At 37.6% G+C, this 24,484-nt stretch overlaps 2 protein-coding genes across 2 annotated transcripts in view; one reads left to right on the top strand and one right to left on the bottom strand.

Annotated features, from left to right (window-relative positions):
- cerkl (ceramide kinase-like) overlaps positions 1–3,749 on the top strand; it is a 30,215-nt gene extending 26,466 nt beyond the window's left edge. Inside the window, exons 11-14 of the mRNA XM_024286435.2 lie at positions 38–152; positions 246–342; positions 2,071–2,267; positions 3,077–3,749. Of these exons, the coding sequence (XP_024142203.1) occupies positions 38–152; positions 246–342; positions 2,071–2,267; positions 3,077–3,155 (488 nt within the window). The 3' untranslated portion in view covers positions 3,156–3,749. The remainder of the gene's footprint in view (positions 1–37; positions 153–245; positions 343–2,070; positions 2,268–3,076) is intronic.
- itga4 (integrin alpha 4) overlaps positions 3,267–24,484 on the bottom strand; it is a 24,353-nt gene continuing 3,135 nt past the window's right edge. Inside the window, exons 4-29 of the mRNA XM_024286434.2 lie at positions 24,207–24,307; positions 21,561–21,693; positions 20,197–20,264; positions 19,964–20,096; positions 18,141–18,226; positions 17,983–18,045; positions 17,768–17,908; positions 16,417–16,525; positions 14,501–14,595; positions 14,118–14,208; positions 13,988–14,033; positions 13,669–13,823; positions 12,397–12,551; positions 12,153–12,305; positions 11,314–11,390; positions 10,134–10,275; positions 9,708–9,809; positions 8,186–8,262; positions 7,929–8,018; positions 6,986–7,073; positions 6,705–6,812; positions 6,364–6,489; positions 5,914–6,039; positions 5,046–5,144; positions 4,760–4,879; positions 3,267–4,519 (exon numbers count right to left, since the gene is read on the bottom strand). Of these exons, the coding sequence (XP_024142202.1) occupies positions 4,415–4,519; positions 4,760–4,879; positions 5,046–5,144; positions 5,914–6,039; positions 6,364–6,489; positions 6,705–6,812; positions 6,986–7,073; positions 7,929–8,018; positions 8,186–8,262; positions 9,708–9,809; positions 10,134–10,275; positions 11,314–11,390; positions 12,153–12,305; positions 12,397–12,551; positions 13,669–13,823; positions 13,988–14,033; positions 14,118–14,208; positions 14,501–14,595; positions 16,417–16,525; positions 17,768–17,908; positions 17,983–18,045; positions 18,141–18,226; positions 19,964–20,096; positions 20,197–20,264; positions 21,561–21,693; positions 24,207–24,307 (2,789 nt within the window). The 3' untranslated portion in view covers positions 3,267–4,414. The remainder of the gene's footprint in view (positions 4,520–4,759; positions 4,880–5,045; positions 5,145–5,913; positions 6,040–6,363; positions 6,490–6,704; positions 6,813–6,985; positions 7,074–7,928; positions 8,019–8,185; positions 8,263–9,707; positions 9,810–10,133; positions 10,276–11,313; positions 11,391–12,152; positions 12,306–12,396; positions 12,552–13,668; positions 13,824–13,987; positions 14,034–14,117; positions 14,209–14,500; positions 14,596–16,416; positions 16,526–17,767; positions 17,909–17,982; positions 18,046–18,140; positions 18,227–19,963; positions 20,097–20,196; positions 20,265–21,560; positions 21,694–24,206; positions 24,308–24,484) is intronic.

Here is a 24,484-nt window from a genome sequence, read left to right as displayed (position 1 = left end):
AGGTGTCCCGTCTGTAATCTGTGGTTGTTCTTTGCAGAGGGGGAGGGGGAGACTTCCTGGACAACCAAACAAGGCCAGTATCTGAGCATCAGTGTCATGTCCATACCATGTCTGAGTCCTCATGCACCTCGAGGACTGGCTCCAAACACCAGGTATATCAGGATGAAGAGTTCCTCCAGGTTTTACAGCAGCACGCTGCTCCTCGTCTTCACCTAATGTCCACGTTTACCTGCTGTTTCTGACAGTTTAACCAGCGGCAGCGCGTCACTGATCGCAGTAGAAAATGCATCCAGGTCAGAGTTCATCAAGCACCTGAAAAGATTCGGCAGTTCCAGTGGAGAGGTGAGAGCCCAATTTGAGTATGTGTAGTGTCATTTTATCATCAGGACGAGCTGCTGCCTTTATCCTTAAGATACGTTTGCACTGCCCTCAGCAATACACAATTAAGTGAACATTTCAAAAAAATGGCTGAAATTATATGACACCAAGTCTTTCATATATAGGAATACAGCTGTGAAAGAAAAAGCCTGGAGCAAGATTTGCATGATTTGCACCTCTTGAGGCTTCTTCCACCTGTAGGTGGCGACATATGAACATTCATCAATAAGAAAAAACTAGAAGTTCACCATTTGTTAAACATGGATTCTGGAATGTGCATCACAAGCCCGGTGTGAACATTGCTTTTTAGAACATCCCGATATGGCTTTGTCCACTTCAGAAAATTACCCAAACTTTACATTTAAAAATTATTTTATCATTACTGTATCTTGTTTTTTCTGCATAAAATATTGCTACAGTCAATATGTAACACGACTGATGCTCAAGAACCAGAGATGCTGCTGGCCATGATGCTGCCAAACTTTGAGATTTAGCGTTTAACGAGACTAAAACATAAATGTTCTCGGTTAATAGAGATTCCTGAGAATTTAATAACCAAAACCTGAATGTTTACAGAAATACATTGAATGTGATTTTCTCACACAGTTTTTACCCCAAACAGACAGATTGTGTGCACTTTGGCCACAAAATATTTTAAAAAACGTTTTGTTTTACATTAAAAATTTTGTTTTCAAGGAACCATGACAGAACAAAATCAGACCGGAATCACCAATGGCTTCCTCATCTTTAACATCCCCTTTTAATGAAGTTAAAAAAAAACTTCTTGGTAAATAGCTTAGCCTGGTTTAGCTTGGCTTTGTGACCTAAGAGACTGCATACTAACCCACTTTCTAAATATACTGGGAGAGGAGCATCCACTGTCCTACTGAGTAAACAGGCTGTTTACTGACTGAGTTACATCCTGGTAGAGCCGTAGACCTGCAAAAGACTAACGGGAACACGGCGAGGTGGAGCATCCAGGTGTGGCTGTTGACACCGACACTGACACATAACACAGAATCCTGTCTGTGAAGCTCACCTGACAGCCATTTCAGTTGAACGTCTCCTTTCAATTTCTGAGTCTCCCATCCAGTTTGAGGATTCATTTCAGCCTAGAACACATCAAAATAAAAATGTGTTTTATTTATTTGTTTATTTTACTATTTTGCACAAAAACAGTGAGTGATCTTTTGGGAAAATTTCCAACAAACGTGTAATTTTTTTCAGTAAGAGCTGCAAATATCACTGTATGTGTAGTTTTTGAAGTAAAAACCTCTCCCAAATAGCTTATATTTTGAGAATGAAAACTAAAAACTTGCATTTAATTTATCCAGTGATGTTTTTCTTTATCAGAAAATTAAAATAAAGAATCAGTTTTTTGAAAATATTTATAGTTAAGTCCTTTTAGTCACGTGATTGGTTGTAAAATTTACACATTTGTTTAAAGTACCTGTATAAGAAAAACCAAAAAAAAACTGCACAGACCAATGACAGAGGGACAGTCTTTGGTGCCCCCTATTGGAATTCAAATGTATTACAGTTCACTAAGTTAAAGAGGAATGAACTCAGTCACTCCTCACACTAACAAGCAGCTTAAGAAGGATTTTTACAAGCCTCTGTGTCTTTTCATGTACACACACACACACACGTGCATGCACACACACATTGCTTGACTGCCTGTTTGTTCTCTAGTTCAGCTTCTCCTTCGTGGAGGCACATGCTGTGTCAGCAGTGAAGATCCGTCCCCTCTCAATGACTGGGTTCTTCAAGGAGGAGAGTGAAGAAGAGGGGGACTCCAAAAGCACCCCCATCATCCAGCCAGAAGGAGCCGCGTTTCCCTGGAACATTGATGGAGAGCTGGTGGAGATTGCTAATGAGGTTCTCATCAGGTGAGTTGGGTTTGGGGGGGATTATCTCCTTAATGAGTCTCTGATGTAGCTGCACTAAATGGAACAAAGCTGAAAACTTTCTTCAGAATGTTTAAAGCTAACTTCTTCAAACTCCTGTTACAAGAAAATAAATGAATATGTTAATAGATGTACAACAGTCTGATGTGAGAACGCCCTGGATATCTGATACTAGATTACACTTGATGCTGGACCATGGAAGCATAATGCACAAATAGTATATTAAAATGAACAACACCATTGACCATGTGCATGCAACATATAGACTGAACTGCAGTGGATTCAGTCAGAGAGCATTTGGAGCAGATTCTTACAGAAACTGCAGAAACTATTTCAATTTCTATACTTTTTTTTATTTGATAATAACTTAATGCGGGTATAATTTCCACCCTCTCACATGTAACTGTTTTTGTCTTTGAGTTTATAAAATACATTCCTCAAGATGATGTGTTTGGTTTCTCTGTAAAACAATATATCACGTTTTGGATTTTTTTTACACTGATGACAGGCTCTTGTTGTTTCACTTTTAACCGTCCGTAAACAAATTTTTTCTCTGTTGGGTAGACCTTATGAATAAATAAAAAAGTTTTCCTTATAAGAACATAAGTCTGTGTTTTTGTTAAATTAGATGACAAACTCCAAGAAAAAAACTGAGAAAAAAAGAGAAGTTTCTCAACCAAAAAGTTTTCTTCCTCCATTGTTGGAAAAGTATTTAAGAATTTGTTTGTCTCTGCAAAGAACGCTCCATCCCATAAACAAACTGAAGCTGGTTTGTTTTGTCATCCATTCAGGGTCCATCCCAGACTCATCTCTCTGTACGGAGAGGAGGTGGAGGAGGCCGAGTCCACCGTCTCCTGCAGCTGCATCTGAGCTGAAGAATAAGCTCCATGACTGAAATTATGTTTACACTTTCTGACTTTCCCCATTCTGTTACTTATTTAGTTCAGTCTTTTATTGTTTATTTGTGTGCACAAACATGTATTTTTTTTATTTCAGGGTGTAGCTCCAGCAGTTTTTTCAGAATTTACATTCAAAAACGCAGATAAAAAATCTGCGATAATTTTTTACACATCTCTGAAATGTATATTTTGGCCAAAACATTGAAGGAAAGAAGCGTTTGTTTTGTATAAAATATTTTAATTCTTAATGTTTTTTATTGATAGAAATCAGTGAGACTTTCCAGTGCACAAAAAGTTTTTTAAAAATGAAATAATTCACAAAACTCTTTAAAAAAACAAACTAAAACACTGATATTTGTTGCACATTGTACAGCAATGGAAGGAAGCGGTTACACTGTTTGCATTCACAGAATACAACAAGTTGAAACAATCCTTTAAATATGTTTTGCTACTTTATTTTCTATGTATTTTTTTATCCTGATTCCTTGTGGCTTCTGCTTTCTCTTCTGTTTTCTCATAAAGCAGCACATAAATTAAATAAAACCGATATTGATCTAAAGATTCATCTGAAGCTGTCCTATAATCCTCCTCTCTTTTTACATCAAGTATCAGGAAACATGTGACTCTTACATCTATTTCTTCAACAGGATGGATGGCACGTGTGGCTCTCCCAGCATGCTTTGCTACAAGTGAACAAAAGCATTTCCTTCACCTCCTTAAATGGAGCCATAACATTCATAAATAATGATTCATTTAAACGCAGCAGTAAAACATGCTTTAGGTCACAGCAGGTGTAGTAGTTCCCTTTCCTTGCACACCCCTGCAGATACTTTGTTTCCCCATCAGAAAGAAAAACTGAAACAATATGATATCCTGACCTTGTGATGAGCAATTATGTTGCAAGCAAAGACAATATCGAGCCAATCAGAATCTAGAAGTGCATCCCTGAGAAAACCAGAAAGTCGCTTTGCTTTGGTTGCTTTTTCCTTCTTCAGAGTCAAACAGAAATGTCTTCTGTCCCGGTTCCCCAAAAGAGGTGTGTCCCAACGCGTTCAGCTTCATCCGTTTAGGCTCCTGAGAGGAGGATGTTCCCCTGTGGAGCGCTGAGCTTCAGTCTATGCGGCTGAACGTCTGCTTAAAGCTGGAGCACCGTCACACAGAGGGCTGCCCCCTGTGCTCAAAGGTCAGAGGCAGGTCCCAAACAGCAGCAGTTCAGAGGTGGTGGGGGTGTTAGGCATTGCTCTCCCTTTTTTTAGGTTTAGGAACATAATCCCAGCTGTCTCTGTTGAACTCCTCTTCCTCCTTTTTCTGGAAGTTCCTCTTAAAGAAACCGGCCTGTCAATCAGACACAAAATATGAGACAGGAAGATGATGCACAAACTTCAACTTCATCTCCCGTACAGTTGGTTTCCATCTTTATTACTGGACTCATTTTCTGATACAGGTTTGAACTTAAAGAGTTTAAGCAAAAGACAAAATTGATTATTTTTAGAGCATAACTCCAGGGAGCACTATTTATTACAAAGGAGTCCTGAAGCTGTGATTTTGAGTTGAAAATACCAGACGAGAGCTCACCTTCCACAGACACCAGATGAGAGCAGCGAGGATCGTCAGTCCTAAAACCAAACTGACAACAATGATGAAGATTTGCACCACTGTAGTGAGCTTCTGGGTAAAGACGGCTTCCACCGACACCTAAAGGAGCAGCACAAAACACAGGATTTGACAAAATGATACAACAATGAGGGGAGGATTTGTTTTGGGGGTAGAGCTTTTTCATGGATTTTTTTAGAAAAAGTGAAACAAAGATCTGTAATAGAGTTCACTGTGCAGTTCACCCTGACTGGCTGTTCTGGGTTACCTGAGTGAACGGCAGACCCTGCATGAGGACAGTGTGGGGATCCTCTCTCGGAGAGGACATCACCGCGGTGCTCTCCAACATCATGATGCCGTGACGGCCCTGACAACAAAGACAGACACATCAACCTGGGTTAATACAAAGCAGCATGACAGGTAGAAATAGGTTTTATATTTTGGTATCTCACATTTTTTGACTTCTCAAAATTAGCTTAATTTAGCATCCAGTTAAAAGCAAACACACACGTTAAATTAAATTTGTTGTTTAACTTGCTGGATTGTGATCAATTCTGATTTATAAGTGACTGTGATAAATTCTAAAAATCAATAGAAATATATATTTTATTTTTAAAAATTGAAAAAATACAATATATAGTTTTTTTTATTCAAAAATATATTCATTTTTTATAATTTAGGTGATAAATCTGGCAAAAAAAGTCAGAATTGAGTCAAATGCTTCAGTTCAGTGAAGTCCTGCAGTATCAGACTCAAAACTACTTCCACTGCCTTCCAAACAAATAACAATAGCTGTGCAATAGCTAAACTTTTTTTTAATAAATCAGATTTACTTTGATCACTTTCTGCAATTTTTACCCATCTTCTGCTCTCTTTATTAAATTTAAATGTGATTTTACTGTTTAGCTTGTTTTCTGTGTGTGTTTTTATCCTTTCAATGATTGATTTTAAGACCAGGACTGACACAAACCATGTAATTGGATGTACAATGACAGAAATATGCCCTAAGCTTTAGGCTGAAGCATTAAAATGTAAAGGAAACATTCAGCTATAAACATCTCATTGGATAATATTAAAATGACTAGCGGAATCAACTCTTTTCTCAAAGGAATCCCTGAATGTTTGTGCGGTTTTACCGGTTCTTGGAGCAGCACAGCAGGGTTCAGATTGACCTCCAGCAGGATGGTAGCATCTCGTCCCACATCCAGGCTCCCGAGGCGACATATCAAGTGTTCACACAGCTCATCTCCATGGCCACAGAACTGCGTACCCACAAATACAAGCAGGTCACCCGCTGGAATGCCGACTTGACTTTTGTTTTTACAGTCAGGGAGAACATTTCTCAACAGCCTTGGAGGATGTCAGAGTCCCATGATGATGAATTTTACTGATTTATTTCACCTCCTGACACTTTCTTCACACTCCTGTCGTGTCAGCACGAGTTCAATTGTTTTGCAACTGACATGAAGTGTGCTTAGTATGAACTCTTACAACTGACTAGATATTCTTCTAGTTATTTTTTATGGGATAGCTCCACAAGCACTGAGATCTGAAACTGGTGTCCAGATGTGTGTGTCTTTGTGTACCAAAATGCGTGTGGAGGTTGGTGAGAAGAAGGAGATGAGCTTCTGGATGGAGGAAGCTTGAGGGACGTCGCAGTCCTCGAAGACGGAAATGGTTTTGCTGCTGATTGAACACTCGCCATGTGACGACTGCGGGAACAGAAGGCAATCAATAAGTTTGATACTATAACTGCTGCTAACAAGGTCTCACAGCACTTTAACAGGACTTGCACCATTTCCTTTAGCAATTCTGCCGACTGATGTCCAACATCAGCTCCAGCTATGAGGAACCACATAAACTCTACAAAAAGTTGAAGGACAGGCCAAGCTGCTTCCACTTCCTCCATCTCTTGTGTTTGTCATACCTTCAAGCTGATCAGCTTCTGCAGTTTGTGTTGATGAGGAGAAAGGATCTTTGGCAGTCTAATGTCGATCACAGTGTCCACTGATCTGCTGGGACCAGAATTTAACACCTGCAGAAAAAAAAGCAATAACAGGTGAACAAGAAAACAATGTTAGTTTAAAAACTAATGGAAAAAGAGCCTGTAAAGGAGCTTGAGGTATTCAAATGTCTCAGTCGACCCTCAGTGTTAATTCTCACTTTGTGTTTTCCTGAACATGTGTGAAAAGAGGCGAACGGACCAACCTTAAACGTGTAGTTGAGTTTCTCTGAGTAGCACTCGGCTGGAATTGTGTCTTCATCCCCAAATAAGAAGGAAGTTGGAGAAACAAAACTGCAGAAGCAGAAACAGATATTTATAGCTCCTGGAAAGTTAAGGTGCTGGAATTCACATACTGGTCACTTTTGTGGAAATGCCAGAGTAAAGAACCGTCAAAGATGTTACCAACTTTAAAAATAGATCTTTACAAATGCATTAAAGCAGTGGTTCACAAACTTTTCGAGGTCACAGACCAATTAAATGTCAGACAATATTTTTAGACGGCTAAAGTTGGACTAGGATTTTTTTTACTTTCAGTTTTCCTTAACCTTTAAGGGTAAAGTTAATCTTCATGCTCTGTAAACTATCTGTAGAATGCTTAACTTATAACAGTTGAAGCAAACTTTACTGAATGTATTTAAGACGCATGACTAAGGCAAATGTCTTGACAAAAAATAAATAAAAGTTGTGCTTTTTTTTTCTCTGTGGCCCAGTACCAAGTGACCAACAGACTGGTTTGGTATCAGTCCATTTTGGGAGCCACTGCATTGCAGGACTTGTGTTTGTGTTGCACTAAACTGTTGAGATAAATTAGTTTTTTTTTTATCTATTTTGTTTTTATGTAATGATTGTAACCTAAAATTCCCACATATGATGTTTGTCGAATGTGACGCAGCCATAAGCAGCAGTAAGTATTACAACAAACTCACTTCAAACGCAGCAGTTTGTGTTTCCATCAACAGTTTCTCCTTCACGCCGAAAAGACAATAAACTCAACCTTTTCTTTTATTAAAAACAGAGTTAGTGTTGCTGCAGATGTGTGGCTATGATTTCCTGTAGATTAACCATCACTGTTTGCAAACTTGTGATCTTTTTTCCAAAACACACAAACGTCCATCTTAACACAAAAATTACTGTGTGCATACTGACCCGTGGATGTTGACACTGACTCCATATTTAAGAGGAAAGACAAGGCTCATGGCGTTGTCATGGAGATACTTCTCCATCTCATAATTGTCACTGCAGAGAAACCAGTCATGATTTAAAAACTATTTCATGATATATACCAATGCTGACTCAACAAGGATGAGATATTTCCCATTAAGAATATGGTGACTGTTAAATATGTGACTTCCTGTTGTGTAAAAGATGTTAATGTAGTTCTGGTGCAGAAGGCAATTCCTCACCTGCTGGTGTTCATTTGAATGAGGACGTCACCGGGCGTGCTGTTGTGGTTCACATCAAACAGAAAGCTGATATTCATCTGCAACATAAAAAAAAATGTTATTGCGTCAGAGCAACCTGAGATATTCCTAAACTTCATTTAGTTCTATTGTCTTTCTAAGTGCCACATAAAGAATTACTTTTAGACGTCACACATCTCCTTCACATTATTTTTAAGTTATGTTTTAAAGCGGCTGCTCCTCGTCTTTGGAACTCTCATCCTTTGTAGCTCCGTCAGATTGACTCTGTTGAGTGTTTTAAATCCAAAGTCAAGACATCCTTATTCAGGAGAGCTTTTGGTTTATTCTAATTTTTAGTTGTTTTTTAAAATGTTTTTATTTTAGTTTTCTTTGGTAGACCTCGTTAATATTAGACTTTACTGCCTCTCTGCGTTTTGGTGTGTGTTTATGCTGTCTTTAGTAAAGAACTTAATGATTCTATTTGTGAAAAGAGCTTTATAAATCAAGATATTCTATTTTCAAAAGGTGGTTAAAAGGAGTTAGAGAGTGTGGAAAACTGTATTTAGCTTTCACACTGCCACAAGCTTTAGACTACATCTGAAATCAAGTCTCAGGTTTCACAATTACCACACAATATAACTAGTCATTTACATGTCGTGATCTCAGACATTTCCTTCTTGTGCAACTGTGAAGTCACAGTAAGGTTAACATTTATGCGTCATGCTGGTAAATAAAACAACTTCTTTAGCAGGGCAGTGTTTGCACCAACAGTTCAGATGCTCCACTAAAAACTGCACACTTTTATAGTTACCTTTTTATAAATTTGCTTACACTCACTTCAGTATTTCATAACAGGAGGACATAACTCTATACCTGTTATGAAAAATAGAGGTTTCTGGGTGTCAGTAGCCTTTTCCTCCTGCCTGTCAAGTCTTGTGTGCCTTTTGAATGTTCTGACCTATGTGTTTTGCCCTATTCTCTGACTGTTTTTGTGTTTCTGGATGTGGATTCAGATCATCTTCTATTTGGACCACCTGAGCTAAAAGACCTCCTTTATAAATTTCTTCCTGAGACATCAGTGTGTAGAATCCTTCCATCATTCTTGACGTCCCCGCTGTCTCCTCAAGCTCCACAAATCTATTTTATTAAACTCCACTGACCAAATAAACATCTTTTTTTAATCCAGCTAAGTCTGCATCTTCTTGGGGTTCTGCATTAGTGTGACAATGAAATCTGTTTACCTAAAGTATTCTTTTAATATCCTTTTAAAAGGGGAAACAACTGTGATTGTTTGTAACTGAAATAGTTCATATTACAGGTATTTGCACTATACAATAATACTTTGAACCAATGATGAAAGAGTGTTTTATATTAATGTGAATGTTTAGGAAGCTTCATTCTCTCCTTCACAAACTACTCATTTTGTTGCTGTAGAATTGTAACAACAATCGTAATGTGTCGCATTAGTGGTCAGCTAAGATCAATGCAGATGTTTGTGTGTTCTGTTGTGAGAAGTGTGACTAACCTGAGAGCCGGCTGGCAGAACAAGGCTGGAAACCATACAGGAGAGGCTCACATCTGTGGAGTTGGCTTCCTTCATCACATCACAGCTGATCAGGTTGTCTTGCTGCTTATAAAAAGAGAGAAGGAGGGCTGCTGATTTGTTTGTTAATTATTTACTAGCAGATAAATCAGGTTGGAGAAATTTAGGACTATATAATCTTCAAAAAATCTTGATTTTTTTCCCTCCACTATGACCATCACCAAACATCCGAGCTGACGTAAATGTATGCTTCTATTATCTATCAATCGATATGGAATGCTCTAAGAAAAACCTTCTTTTCTAACTACTGTGCTTCTTTGCAAGCAGTTTATCGGCACTTATTACCAAAGACTGAAATCAGAAAAACTAAAATCATTTTTTTGATTAAAATTGCATGTTTTCACTCACGTTCTGCAGCACTTTGACATAGTGGATGTTGTCAGGGAATCGCAGCGTCAGTCGAGGCAGGAAAGCATCGTCTCCAGAGTTCAGCAGAGATGTTTTCAGGATGATGGTTTGTGCAGAGCCCAGAGCAACAAAGTCCTGCTGACTGACAACGAAGAGCAATGCAGTCAAACCAACATGAAGCATTTAACATGTTTTACACACATTTTGATTCGGTTGAACTATCTCTTTGCTCTTTTTTTCCTTTACATCCTAATCAACATATTAATTGATATCTGAAATGGGTTTGATTTTGTTTTGATAGTTTTTTATTCCAGTATTTATTTATTTTTCATGCTTGGAATAATTCAATCAAATCAAATAATGAATTATAATCTGCTAGCATAAAAATCTAAGGCATAAAATTATTTTAAAAATATTTAAAATAAAACATATTAGCAATCTTCTATTAAACATGTCAAGTTGTGTTTTTAAAAACACTTATGCATCAAATGATAGTAAATTAAATTGATAAAAAAAGAAAAGAAAACACAAGGAGAAACAAAGTAAATCGGCTGTTTTAGGCTTTAAAAAGGAGAATTATTGCGGTTTATGTTGATTATTTTAGATCAACAAGATTTTTCCCATGTTTATCATTAAAGGTGGAAAATATTATCATGAAAATGCCTGACTGTGAGCAACATGCTGGATATGAATGACTTTGAATCAGTGTGTGCTATACTGACTGGAAGAAAACATAAATAAACTTTTAGAAACTGTTATAATCTTCTTGATTAAAAGCAAATCTATTTTTTCAAATATTAGGACAACGTCCAATTATAAACAAGAATAAGGGTTCAACCATTCTTCCCTAATTATTTTAATAAATTCTGTCTCGATTGTGTGAGTTTGTGCTTTTATTACAGTCCAGCTGGAAATGTTACAAGAGCTGAGATGCTTTTGACGATGCCTGCAACTTATTATGATCATGTGCTGTGTGGGGAAAACCCCCCTGTTTTCCATTTTTACTCAACTGAAAGGCTGATCTTGTTAAACATATAAAGATGACGGAAATAAATTCATCACAAATTACTTTTCAAACTTCACTTTAAGAGTCAGAATTAGTTTATTGCATTAGTCCATTTGTTTGTAGTTTAAAGAGAAGTCCAGCTGTGTGTGTATATGGGTGTATGAGTGTTCTTACTCAGGCAGCACTAAATGACTCGACAGCTGCATGTTTGTTGAACAGTTCACCTGAGAGCAGGAACGAGCAAATCGAGTCTGAGAGAAAAAAAAAAAAAGATTAAACAAAACGAAAGAAGAAGTTGAAGTCAAGTAAGTCAAGATTTCCTGATAAGGGACATTACAAACACCTCCTTTGACCTCTGATCTTTCAGTAACTGATGGTAACTTGAAATATCTTCTATGTTAATTGCTCCTATCTTATTTTATAAGTTACAGAGAATGGAGAGGCAAAAAAAGGATGTGAGAAGGAGGTTCAGAGCTCTAAACATATATTCTTCTCTGCTACGTTCACACCTGGCATGTGACACACATTGAAGAACGCTCTAAAACCACATTCATGAACGTGCATTTATACTGTCCTCAATAGCCAAGGGAGGAGTGGTTTCTTCTTCATTTCCCTACTGTTTACTAGCACATGTCCAGGCACAAACAGGAATTATTAATTCCTCCTTCAAGATCAATTTCCTAACGGTTGGCACTTCCGGGAATTAGGAGGGAGGCCATCCACACATCACTACTAAAATCGAGTCTTTGATTGATCAAAGTTGGTTTAACTCTCAACGATACGTAGAGTACAAAAACGGTCGTAGAAACTTGCATTGCTTCACATGAACTTAACAGTTATGAACGCAGAAGCACAAAATCCGCATATACGCACGTTTACATTGACTTTTCGTTCAAAGTGGTCGCTTAAATTTGTGTTGATGAGGGCTTAAGACATTCTAAGCTGCTTCTAATATAGATTTCAAATGTATATTTTCATCCATTTCTGAGCTCTCTCAGCTTAATTAACAGTACCTGGTTGATGAAGGTGTGGCGTTGTCCTGGACTGTGCTGCAAAATGGGTTTCAATGGAGGAAAAGCTTTGGAGGGATGTTTTGGGGACTTTGTTTCTTTGAGACCATAGGAAACTTCAAACTGAACTGGAGTATAAATGTCCTTCACATCTTTCTGCAAGAAGAAGAATAAACGAATACGATGTGAAGCATAAAGACAACCTCTACAACTGGTGGAGCGGTCATTCTCTCAGTTTGTGCATTACCCTTTGATAAGCTGTGTGTGTTTTACACGTGAGGCGGCCATGTCGGGTTCTCACTTCTCCCTTTGTACTGTTCAATGAGCCGTTACCATGGAAATAGAAGCGATGAGGAAAGGAGGATTTGTGGATAAGGTCAGAGGTCAAGTTGTACTGCAGCTCTGAAAGGAAAAGAGGAAATATTGATCTTTTCAATATGATTATGGCATTTTTAGAAAAAAATCAAAAGAGCTTTTTAGGACATAGTTTCGGCAGAGCGGCAAGAGTTCATTAAAAATTTGCCTCTGAATTGTCTCTATTAATGTAGAGTAACCCTGCCCCCCCTTCCCCTCCCTGTTGCTGACAGCTTGGAGCTGAGAACTTATGGTCCGTCTAGTGAACTGTCTACATCACAAATGAGCTCTTTTTCAAACTGCATTTTTTCATCTGCTCCTGAATCACAAAGAATTGAATAAAGAAATACAGAGAAATGCTGTTTTGAGGTTAATTTCCCTAAATCGTGGGGAAAAATGCCACAAGAACATGTTAAAAACACCAGGAGAACATTTTTTCTTTATTGACTGAAACATGAGGGCTGCACGGTGGCGCAGTGGTTAGCGCTCTTGCCTCACAGCGAGAAGGCCCCGGTTCGACTCCCGGCTGGGACCTTTCTGTGTGGAGTTTGCATGTTCTCCCCGTGCATGCGTGGGTTTTCACCGGGGACTCCGGCTTCCTCCCACCGTCCAAAAACATGCTTCATAGGTTGATTGATGACTCTAAATTGCCCCTAGGTGTGAATGTGTGAGTGACTGGGTGTGTGATTGAGGCCCTGCGACAGACTGGCGACCTGTCCAGGGTGTACCCCGCCTTCGCCCTTCAGTAGCCGGGTTAGGCTCCGGCACCCCCGCAACCCCGAAAGGGAAGAAGCGGTCAAGAAAATGGATGGATGGATGGACTGAAACATGATTTTCATTGAAGTGGGTTTTTAACAATAAAATAACTTGATTTTATTTATAGTCTGAGAGTTTTTTCTTGATAATTTTAAGTTTAATAAATATGTGGTGTTAGTCTGATTATCTTAATGGAATTCCACATGTCAGAGTCTTCAATGAGTCTTTAAAGCAATGGGCTTTTGTTTAAATTTCTTTTTTTTTTTTAAGTCCATTGCTATGATCAGAATTTTGAGAATACTTCCTATAAATTGTGATGACAAAAGCTGTGAATTTTGTCCTATTAATTTGAGAAGAGTCTAACTGACAATAAAAACAACGTCTTTACTCTCAGAGATTTTTAATATACCTATCAGTCCTTTGAAGTGTTTAGATGTAGCATTGAAGCAGATGGTGACATTGATGCAGACGGCCGGAGTGCCGCGGTCGTGGCACAGGGCCGCCTTTTGGTCGATCTGTTCAGGCAGAGTTAGAGATGCCTTCACCTGGATCACAGGGCGGGCCCTATTTGGAGAAACAGAAACACTGCTTCGGTATGATACAAACAAAACAAAACCCCAGTTTTTGTTGTGTATCTATTCATATTTGGCTAAATAGAAATTATAACATGTTTTGCCTAACTTTACTCCAAAATTATGTGATATTAGCCAACTCTGTTGAAGACGTACCTGAGAATTACAGCAGAATCTGAGAGAAAGGCACCGACCGCCACATCTGCAGACACAGAGTTTAGCCAAATTTAAACAGTTAGATGACCACCAGTGCAAGATTTAAATGGTGACAGAAAAAGTTGTGTACCTTTGTAGTTGTTATTATCAATGTCAACGCCAGAGCTCAGGGACTGTCCAAACATCATCAAGTCACGCCCCAAAGAGGACCCGGTGATCCTCTGAAAACAAACACAAACTGTGAAAATGCTTCTTTTATCAGGACTATTACTGATCTATTTATTCTATTTATTCTTCAATAAATGACACTCTTTAATTGTGCCACACACCAAACCCAAATAAAACACCTTTTAGAGAAGGTATCATCACACTGCACAACAGAAAACTGCAAATTAGCTTAAGTCTACATTATTGTAACTCTGATGCTCAAATAAAATGTAAAAAAAATCATAACACCCATTACTACAAATGTATTTGTGATATTACTGTTATTCCAAAGCCACAGCCTTGTACCTGCGATGGCGTTGGTGAAATGCCCTCCTTCCTCCCATTGTAAATGTAGACAGCTCCTCTGAGGTCATCTTCCTGTGGGGCACCAACCGCCACATCTACACAGCGTGGGAGTCCAGATCAACTTAGAATGTCCTTGAATTCAGTCTTTAACAAACTGCTGTTTTGGTAAATTCCTGATTTTTTGCAATTTGCATAAATTCAAAATAAATGTTCATCGATACTACACATCTTTCAGTATTTTAGTTTGTTCCCTAACTAACCAATCCTCTTCTAGGTTAAAAGTTAGCTCATTTTAAAGGGATACAGAAATGCACTTGTGAGGTAAAATGTGGAAATCCAAATAGCAGACACTGTTAGTACACTGCAGTTTATGATACATTGGAAAAGTCTAACTCTTAATTTCTGGACTTCTGAATGTCATATCCATTTTTTCCCTTTTCTGAGGTTCATGTAAAGTAACATATTCCACAGCTTTTCTGTCAAAATGCATTAGTTTAGATCTAAATTTTTGCCTCAGTTGGTAGAATTTATTTTAATCTCAAAATAAAGAAAAGAAAAACAACAAATGGACTATAAGCTAGCTAGAAACTTTCAGCTGAGAACAAGTTTTCAAGCAACATGTGCATGAGAGAGAGAAAATCCCACCATATTCCTCTAATATCTAACTAGAGTTCTTTGACTGTCACCAAAAACTGCCAAACTTTAACTTTAACCTGAGTTCAAGTATGAAAGCTAGTCAACAAAAATGCCTGAGTAACGCACACACCTCAAGGAAATAGAAAGATGTTATTTTTTCTTTTTGCTGTGAGAGATTACAGGACATGTTTAGCTATGCTTTGTCATTAACATGAAATGAGCTTAATTACACACTCCACCCTCTGGTGCGCTCACACCCACGGGGATGGAGAGAGGTCTGATGTATGAGCGAGAGTGAAGTGTTAAAGTTGTGGTTTATAGTTTGTTATCAGCAAGTAGCAACTGCTGCTGCTGCTGTAGAACCAAGACGTGGTGCCTAAATTCTTAGAATCGTAGTTGTAACTAACATTTTTTAAGAGCTTGGATAGAGAAGGTGCAAAAACCGCCCTAACCTCTATGCTTTCAACTTTTGAGACGCCCTTAAGTCAATAAACCACTTCACTCTTGTTTAACTGAAACAAGTTCTGTGAATTTACTAGATTTTTTATCTGGTCTGTTAGATTTGATAGTTTATTTTTGGGATGAAAACCTCAAACTCAAAGCAATAATATTACATTTTAGAGAATTCTCATGAAAAGAATAGCTGACTGAATGATAAATTATCTTGAACTATCTCTGCTAACTATCCTCACCTGCATGTTTCAGCAAATATATTTATACTAGATCCCTACAAATACCTATAATACACTCTGGATGGGTAATCTCTGAGTGAACAACCCCCCTGCTAATCGGTTGCGTTGATTTATCCATCGGTTCCAATAAATGTCAATTGAAAAAATTAAAAAAGTCCGGGTTGGCATAAATTATAAATAAATCAATAAATATCAATATGTTAAACTATTTTAGGTGTAAAGTTTTTTTTTTTTTTTTTTTTTAAAGAACTGTTTCCTTCTGCAACCTGCCCCTAAAGGCCTTTGGAGGAACTGCAACTTTTCATACTTCATGGTTTATGTTGAATTTAGAAACAGAAGGTGAGGCTTAAAAATGAAATTCAACACTGTGAACAAAATAAAAAATATCCTCACTCTAGGATAAGATGCAGTTTTTCTAATTTCCATCACTCTTCTCGGTTGTTTTCAACCACCACCCACTAGACAGAAGAGTCTTTCTGCTGACAAACCTTACAATCAGACATGTTTAGTCTTAAACAAACACGTCCTGCTGTTATGTGTTTCAGCAGCAAACAATACTTGGTGGGCCTGTGTGAGTGCTGTCTTTACCTGGGTAGCCATCATCGTCCATGTCTCCCAGGTTGGCGATGGACTGTCCAAATCGGGCAGCGTAAGCACTGCTGCCAGTCAGGTGAAACTCAGCCTCCACCAGCTTTGCCTTTTATTAGAATTTAAATAAAGAAGCACAACGTCAGTGAACTCTTTTGTTCCTAAACAATCAAAATAAAAATAGATCATTCTACGTCCTAATCAGCTTCATAATTTGCCAAATTTAAATTGTACTTATAATCAACAAGTACAATATTGACTAACTTGCAGCAGATTCAAACAAAAAAAGCCCACAGTTTTTGCATTACATATGCAACTGAAGAAGAGCACAGTGTTTGACCTTCCTGAGGACAGCTTTAGGGTGTTTTTCACACTCAGTTTCCTGTATAGTCAGCTTCATTTGAGATGTGAAGGCTCACCTTAACTCTGGTGCATCCAAAATAACCAAAATGGTCTGCTTCAGAAAACTGTTCTCTCGCAGCACAAATACCTTCCAATTAAAGGTATTAAAAGTATTAAAGGTAGTATTGAAAGCCCTGCAAATACGAAGAAGCTGTAAAAAGCTGTAAAACTGGGAGAAGACCAACAAACAAGCAGGTTTTCTTGTTTTTGTTTTCTGTTCCCACGATGGCTAACTTTTAGGTAAATGTCACATTTTACATTTCATTTTTATTTGAACAATTGTGATTTGCCAAAGTTTACTTTGAAGCCAATTTAGGAACTTGCAGTTTGTTTTATTTAACCCTCGAGCACTATCGCCGGGTGACTTTCACCAGAGCAAAAGTACCTACATGATTTTCAATATATTGCATTTTTCTGAGTGTAATGATCCCTGGGTAACATCTCTCGTGTCCATGGAATGGGTAAACCAAAGGCCAAGTCTCCAGTTTCATCATTTTAGGACTTTTTTGTTCTCAAATTCCAAATTTTTCAGTAATTTTTGAGAATGTTTTTAGGATCTTCCTGTGTTTTTATTGTCCATTTTGTTTCATAAACCACAGTGAAAAATAAACAAAAACTACTCTAATGTATCATACGTTGCCATATTTTGATTAATTTTATGATAAATACTTTTCATTGGGTGTAATATATCAGGTAAAAATTAACCGACAAAAGAGATGGTGTAACTTTTTATAGCAAAGGTTTTCCAGGGTTAAGTCCCTCCCTGCTTGTCTGGTGTGAACACCATATAGTACATGGGCGTTCAAGAATGCGTGTTTAAGAGGATGCATCACATGTAGCATTAGAGCAAAAGTCTTAACAGACAACACACTGCACAACAGGCTGATCACAGTGTCCACCTCAGACTACTTCAACAAACTATCCACTCAGCATTTGTTCATGCTTTTACCTGTCCCTCGTTGATGTACACATGTACTTTTCCCTCCTCTCTGGTGTTGCTTGTTGCCATAGGAGCCCCAATCAAAAGGTCTGACAGGCCATCAGCGTTCAGATCCACCACGGTGACACTGGAGCCAAAATATGACCCAAACTACAGGGAGACGTTTGTTTAAGTGCATAATATTCTTGTACCATAAAGAAAGTGAGTTAATACTCATGTCCTACCTCTTTCCCAGGTAGTTCAAACACAATACGCAGTCTGCTGTTGTCCACTGTGAATATGAAGACCTGCAAAGACACAGACAGATTATTCAAAGGAAATCCGATTAATAAAAAACAGATCAAGAAAAGATTTAGTGATGTTCTTCTTTTTTTGTTCTTACCTTGCCTTTCTGGTTGTACTGTGGAGCTCCACCCACCACCTCCACAGATGAAGGACTGAGAAAGTGACCAGCTCCAACAGAGTAACCTACGCAGCAGCATACAGCATCACTGTGTGACTACGCTCACTGAAGACCTTCAATTATGTACTTCTTGGGCGCAATTCAACCAGTGTAGCATTTACTCCACATTTCAACATTTGTGATTCAGGCACACAGAAATAAATCATCCCAATACCTTTTGACTTCAACAGAAAAAAAGCTAAAACTGATTATGAAATTTGGCCAGAGAAAGGAGCTCTTTGGTCCAGATGTTATGCAGATGTTTGCTGTGGTAGGCCATTCGTCACATTTTTAATTATATTGTTGGAAACCAGTTCGAATGGAAGCCATGCTGCAGGGATGGAAAAGCAGTAGGCTGCTGTTCAACAATTCTAACAGTTTAGGTTGCACACAACAACACTTAAAATTGCAACTTCCTGTTCTTCTGTTTTAAAAATAGTCCTATCACCGAAGAACATATCTCCAAATGATCACTGATCGTGTACTGACAAGTAGAATTTCCTTCCAACCAACCAAGCAAGAAACAACAAGGGTTGTTGTTGGTGAATTTCTGCACAGACAGAGGAGAGACCTGAAGCACGGAGCCAGAGTATTTGGGTTATAGTTAGCCCGGTTACTCCCTGTTGAAAACGTTGACACCAGGCAAATGGTTCATAATGATAAAAACAAATTTGAACAACTCCCTGCTTGGTGGCCAGTTTTACTGCATGGTATTGCACATGTAAAAACGCTGATGTAATCTATGCAGCTAAAGCTTCTGTTTTTCTTCCAGGTTCCTACATATCTATCTCAATTTTTTTCAATTTATTTTAGTTCAGATTTTCTACATTGAATTAAAAACATTTCTATATAATAAGAGTGAATACTCTTTTTATTTTTTTTCTGCCCATATTAGTGTTTATCTACTGCAAACATGTTTGCAAATCAACATATAGCTTGCAAAACATCACTATTTTCTTGGTTTTCCTGTCAGTTATTGAAAATATCAACTTGAATATTTTTTCCTGAACAACATTTTCAAACACATTTTCAACGTCTGATCTTTTGTGTACAGTGTTTCCACGCTATATCACAGTTTACCTTTTGCAATCTTTTTGTCCTATTTTTTTAGTGCAATTTGCATGCTTTTATTTATTGTTGTTTTAACACAGAAAACTCTGTTCTGTGTCCTGATTGGCTTTAGACATCGTCAAGCAATTTCCTCTGTGCCTTGTCACCTATATACTGTAGAAAGTGTTCAGCTTGACAAAGTTACACAATGATCCTGAGCAGATCTGTGTTTTTACTCCACAATACTGGACCTAGTTTTCTATGAAAGGTTGAATTAAGGAGTTTTACAGCCTTAAAGCATCTGTAATCCAAATTTGTGGATTTCAAGTATTGCGGGGTATTTGCGTAAAGTATTCACGAGCGACCACTGTAAATATTAAATGATTAAGTGTAAATAAAACTGTATATTTCTTTCATAGTTTTGCAGAGTAAAGTAATGCATTCTCACTCCTTACTCGTCGTATATGGATGTATAGTTTGGACCCCCTCCGTGTCACTTTTAGACATTTTGGGTGTCACTAACTTGTCGGTTTTTGACATATTGGGTGTTCCCATTAAATCAGGGGTCCCCAACCTCCGAGCAAACCGCTACCAAGCAGCCCTCGAACCAGTACTGTGTAGTTTTAGTTTTAAGGCATTCATGAAATCATCTCCATTCAGCAAAAACAGATCAACATTTAAATCTCTTCTTCATTCAGAGTATTGTCTTTTACCCAGGTAGCTCCCAAAGTTGACAGCTCCAGTCTCATCATTCCCATAGGCTGAAATCTGTCGACTGGAAGTGTTGTAGACAATAACGGAACCTGTCCAATAAGACGTTCCCGGTGCCCCCATGATGACCAGATCCTGAAAAAAGACAAGCCATGAGATGTTCTACAACCCTGAATGGATGAAGTTTAGCGTGAACTGTGTTTAAGAAACGATGTTTGCCCTGAGAGGTACTGACCTCAGTCATGGAACTGGAAATTCCCGCCTGACATGATGCATAATTCTCACCAAACTTCCTTTGATGGTCTGTAGGAGACAGTGTTAAGGGGAAAGAGAACAAACAAAGAAGATGAGAAAAAATGTTTATCTTCCGCTGATGAACAGCTGCTGGTTTCACACACACATGTGCAAATATCCTGTACTAGTTTCTACTGACACCATGAACTTTAAACATCTTGATGTCTAATTCTTTAAACCTTTCTGCTATGATTGGCTCTAATGCTCCCATCAGTTTATTTTATTAAATTAGTTTTTATTCCCTTTGGAAAACAGAAACACGTTTCCATGCTTTTGAAAAAGGAATAACAAATTAGAAAAAATCTATCACTTGTTATGATTTTTTTTTTGTATTTTGTAGGTAAAAATAAAAAAAATAAAAAATAAAATAAAATACAAATATTAATTCCACACAATTCTTAAGAGATATTTATGAAAACTGAACATTTATTCTGCATTTTGAATCCATTTATTAGATTATTAATTTTTTCTTAATATATTTAATTTAGGTTTTGGCCTTGAGCTGTAAAAACCAAGTTGAGTAATTTACTTCTGCTTTCTGCTTAGAGAGCAAGAATGAGTTAAACTGGGTCAAATGTGAGAGTGCAGACATTGATTACAAACTAAAGTAGTTTCATATAAATAAGAACAGCATTTTAGATAAAAAACACCAATCAAACAGAAAATGATCATTTACTATCAGTTCTCCTCCTGATACTACGTTCATACCAATCATGATTCGAGTGGCATAGCCATAAAGTTTCCATGTTAAATTATTAATACAGATGCGATCTGAGGTCCTGCTGCGCAATTTGAGCATCGGGAGCGGCGCATCAGTCTAGCAGCTTCATGATTTGAGGTACGATTTGGGCTCAGACATCTGAACTTTAGCAAGATCGCAACGTCATGTCAACCAATCACGGACTCAGCTTTAGGAATGCTCAGTGAGTCGATCAGTGGGTGGAGTCCAAATCTAACACGGAAGATCGATCCGATAGTTCTTCTCCTGAACTTCCATTCATCCATCTATTTTCTTTCTTAAATTCTTTTAGGGGTAACTGGGTAGAACTCTTTAAAATAAATAAATTTAATCTCTAAACCTCATCCATGTCTTTCATATTGGTAATGAGATATTCACAGACACCACACCACATAGCGATCAGGCTAAAAAAAAATCTGACAGTAGCTCCTCCCAGACTTAGGAACACATTTTTGAACAGCCGTCATCAAGCAGCGAATTCACGAAACGTCCAATGAGAAGCAGTAGACGCAATTTTTTTTAATATTGTAACATTAAATTGATATAAAATAAAGTTTAATACATACCTATGTAGCATGGGATGTAGGGCTGGGAGGTTTCTAAGTCACTGCTGAAGGAAAAACAAACTCCATTGGGCAGCTTGTTGCTCTGAGAGTCTTTAGTTGAGTAGAAGACGTTCTTCCAGCGGTGAGCACAGGCCTGCACACACAAACACACAAAAAAAAGTGTGACAGAGGCTCATTACTGAGTCACATGCTAGTTGCAATGTTGTGCTGCTTTAACATATCACTGTTTGATACAAACTCGGCGTGTGTTGGACTGAAATCTAGTAGCTTTTATTTACCATCATGAAATATATTATGTCAAAAATAGTGAAAGGAAATGTAGTTTTTAAAAAGTTTTTTTAAAGAAGCTCAATTTCTATTCTACAGGGTTTAATAATTCACCCAGAACTGTACGAACATTTGTTTATGTAATAACGAATTTCCACATTTAAAAAGCATTTCTAGTGGATTAACCAGCGAAAAAATTAATTTAAGTTATTTGAAGTAGAGCTAAATTAAAATGCATTGATACGTTCTGCTCTTAATTTATAAAATGTATCCAAAAATACTGATCAAAAATAAGTATTATTTGAAAATTGGAAAGTCATCAGCAACAATTTTAAGGAAGAATGTGGAAAAGGCTTTGAATTAAACAAAAAAAGGGATTGGTTCTACAAAGAAAATATTTTCATAAAATAGCAGAAAGCATTTACAAAACAACGTCCAGAGAAAATTCTGACCTAAAGGCCTCAGTGAGCACGATAGACGTTAGACTCTACGACAGCAAAATTACTAAAAGACTGAGTCCTTGTTTGGGAGAATAACCAGAAGAAAAACTCTTCTGTCTGCAAAAGAAGATGTAAGCACAACCGAGGTTTTCAAAAATGCAGCCAAACAGAGTCATGTTTGGCAAAAATTCAAAAGTAGGAACTGTCTTGATCGAGTGGTGATGGAGAGATGTTTCAGAAATACAGGAGCAGAATCTAATAACTAACTAATAAATATGTCAGTATATCAAAGAGCATCAGGGTTTTTTTTTTATTTGAGCTCATCCTAGCAAGTGAACATTTACTTTATGATGAAGTCTTAAGTCTCCGGTGGACTCCAGTAGAAAAGACACAAGCTCTGTGGATGTCAAATATTTTTTAAAAAGCCATAAAACCATCACAAACTTGGCAAACACAAATTACACAAACATAAAAGTCTTGTGGAAACATGTGGAGTAGTTAATATAAACTCCACCTTTACACAGATGATAGATATTTACAGTGGGCTGCACAGTGGTGCAGTGGTTAGCCTCACAGTAAGACAGCCCTAGTTCAAATCCCAGCTGGGTCCTTTCTGTGTGCATGTTCTCCTTTTGCATCCATGTGGGGTTTCTCTGGCTACACAGCGATGCCGGGACCCCAAAAGGAATTTAAAGCAGGAAAATGGAAAATGAAAAGTTTGATCATTTAGAGGTTTCTTCTTCATGTTTTCTTACAAAAAATTGTTTTGTGATTGAAAGTAAGCAGCTCTTGTAATTTTTTGATGCTAAGATTGTTAAGTAGATGATGTCAAAGCAAGCCAAGGAGTGGACTAAAAACTGAAGCAGAACAAACTGCAAAAAAAAAAGAAAAATGGAACAAACTCTGACCAGGATGAATGAAAACTTTAAATCTTACTGTGAAGTTGGATTCAGCACCAGAATCTCCTCAAAACACTGGATTTACCAATATTTTCCAACTTTTTTGTGATTTACACCTCTATAGATTTGAGCTTTGGATTAAAGCACAACACCTTTTGTCATTTACTTCCACTCTTCTGTCCTTTGAATGTCTGCAGAGATTCCAACTGAAGTAAACTACAAAGACCCCCAGTCTAGAGCAAACTAGGACTCACCCATTTAGTTTGATTTACAGCCAAATCAACCAAACTAACCGTGTAAACGAACTCAAACCTGCTAGTGGGAAAGCGTCCCTTCAAGTCCATATCTCAGCACACAACCAACAACCTTTACTATTAACATAGTGGAGTCGGTTCTTAAAAAAAATATGCACATTGTTGCACAAGCACCAAATTTGGCCTATGGATTCCCTCTTTCAGAAAAATACGTTAGCCACATGAAATTACAAGATTGTAAAATATACATAACATAATATTCATTTAATAGTATAATAAGATAGCCTTTTGCAGATAATCCGCCCATTTTGTTATGTCTGGGGCAAATATTGAACATTTTTGTAACATCTGAGTGTTTGGTCGCCATCTTTACAAATGGTAGCTAATTTGGATTTTTCACATGGCTAACATGCTTTTCTTAAAGAGGGGATCCTAAGGTGAATCCACACCAAATTTGGTCCTTGTACCACAAAATGCACGATTTGTCTGAAATATCAACCTAACTGGCTCCACTAATAGAAATGTGGAGACAAAATGTTTCCAAAAAATGTCAGCGATTGGTGAAAACATACAGAAAACAGATGAAACGACTTAAAATTATTTAACATATTTCAATCCTAAAACCAACAATGTTTGCTAACTTTAGGATGCCATAAGGGATTTATAAGATACACAGAAAGAAATAAATTTAGGATCAGAAAGGATAAATATGACTATAATCTTGCTAAGAATAAATAGAAGAAAAGCTGCAGCAGACAGAAAATAAAAGACTTTTGAGTGCATTACCAGCACACGTCCGCCTTCTTCTCCAGGTTGTCTAGACAGACTGACTCCAAGCCACTGGTGATCACTCTCACCCTCACAGGTCTTCCCACAGCTAGACACTTCTGCACACACAAGTACAGCCAGCTGATGACACTGACAAGAATGTGGACTTTTACTTATAAATATTTAATAAAAATCTCTAAATGCATGAACAGACCGACACTTTTATGTAAGTATGGATACATGCTCCTCAAGAATCCATGAAATAAGTTGTGGGGTTCCCCAAGGGTCAATTTTAG

This window comes from Oryzias melastigma, linkage group LG21, assembly GCF_002922805.2.
Source record: "Oryzias melastigma strain HK-1 linkage group LG21, ASM292280v2, whole genome shotgun sequence".
Taxonomy (NCBI): domain Eukaryota; kingdom Metazoa; phylum Chordata; class Actinopteri; order Beloniformes; family Adrianichthyidae; genus Oryzias; species Oryzias melastigma.
Note: the sequence above shows the minus strand (reverse complement) of the source record. Positions and strands in the feature narration are given on the sequence as shown.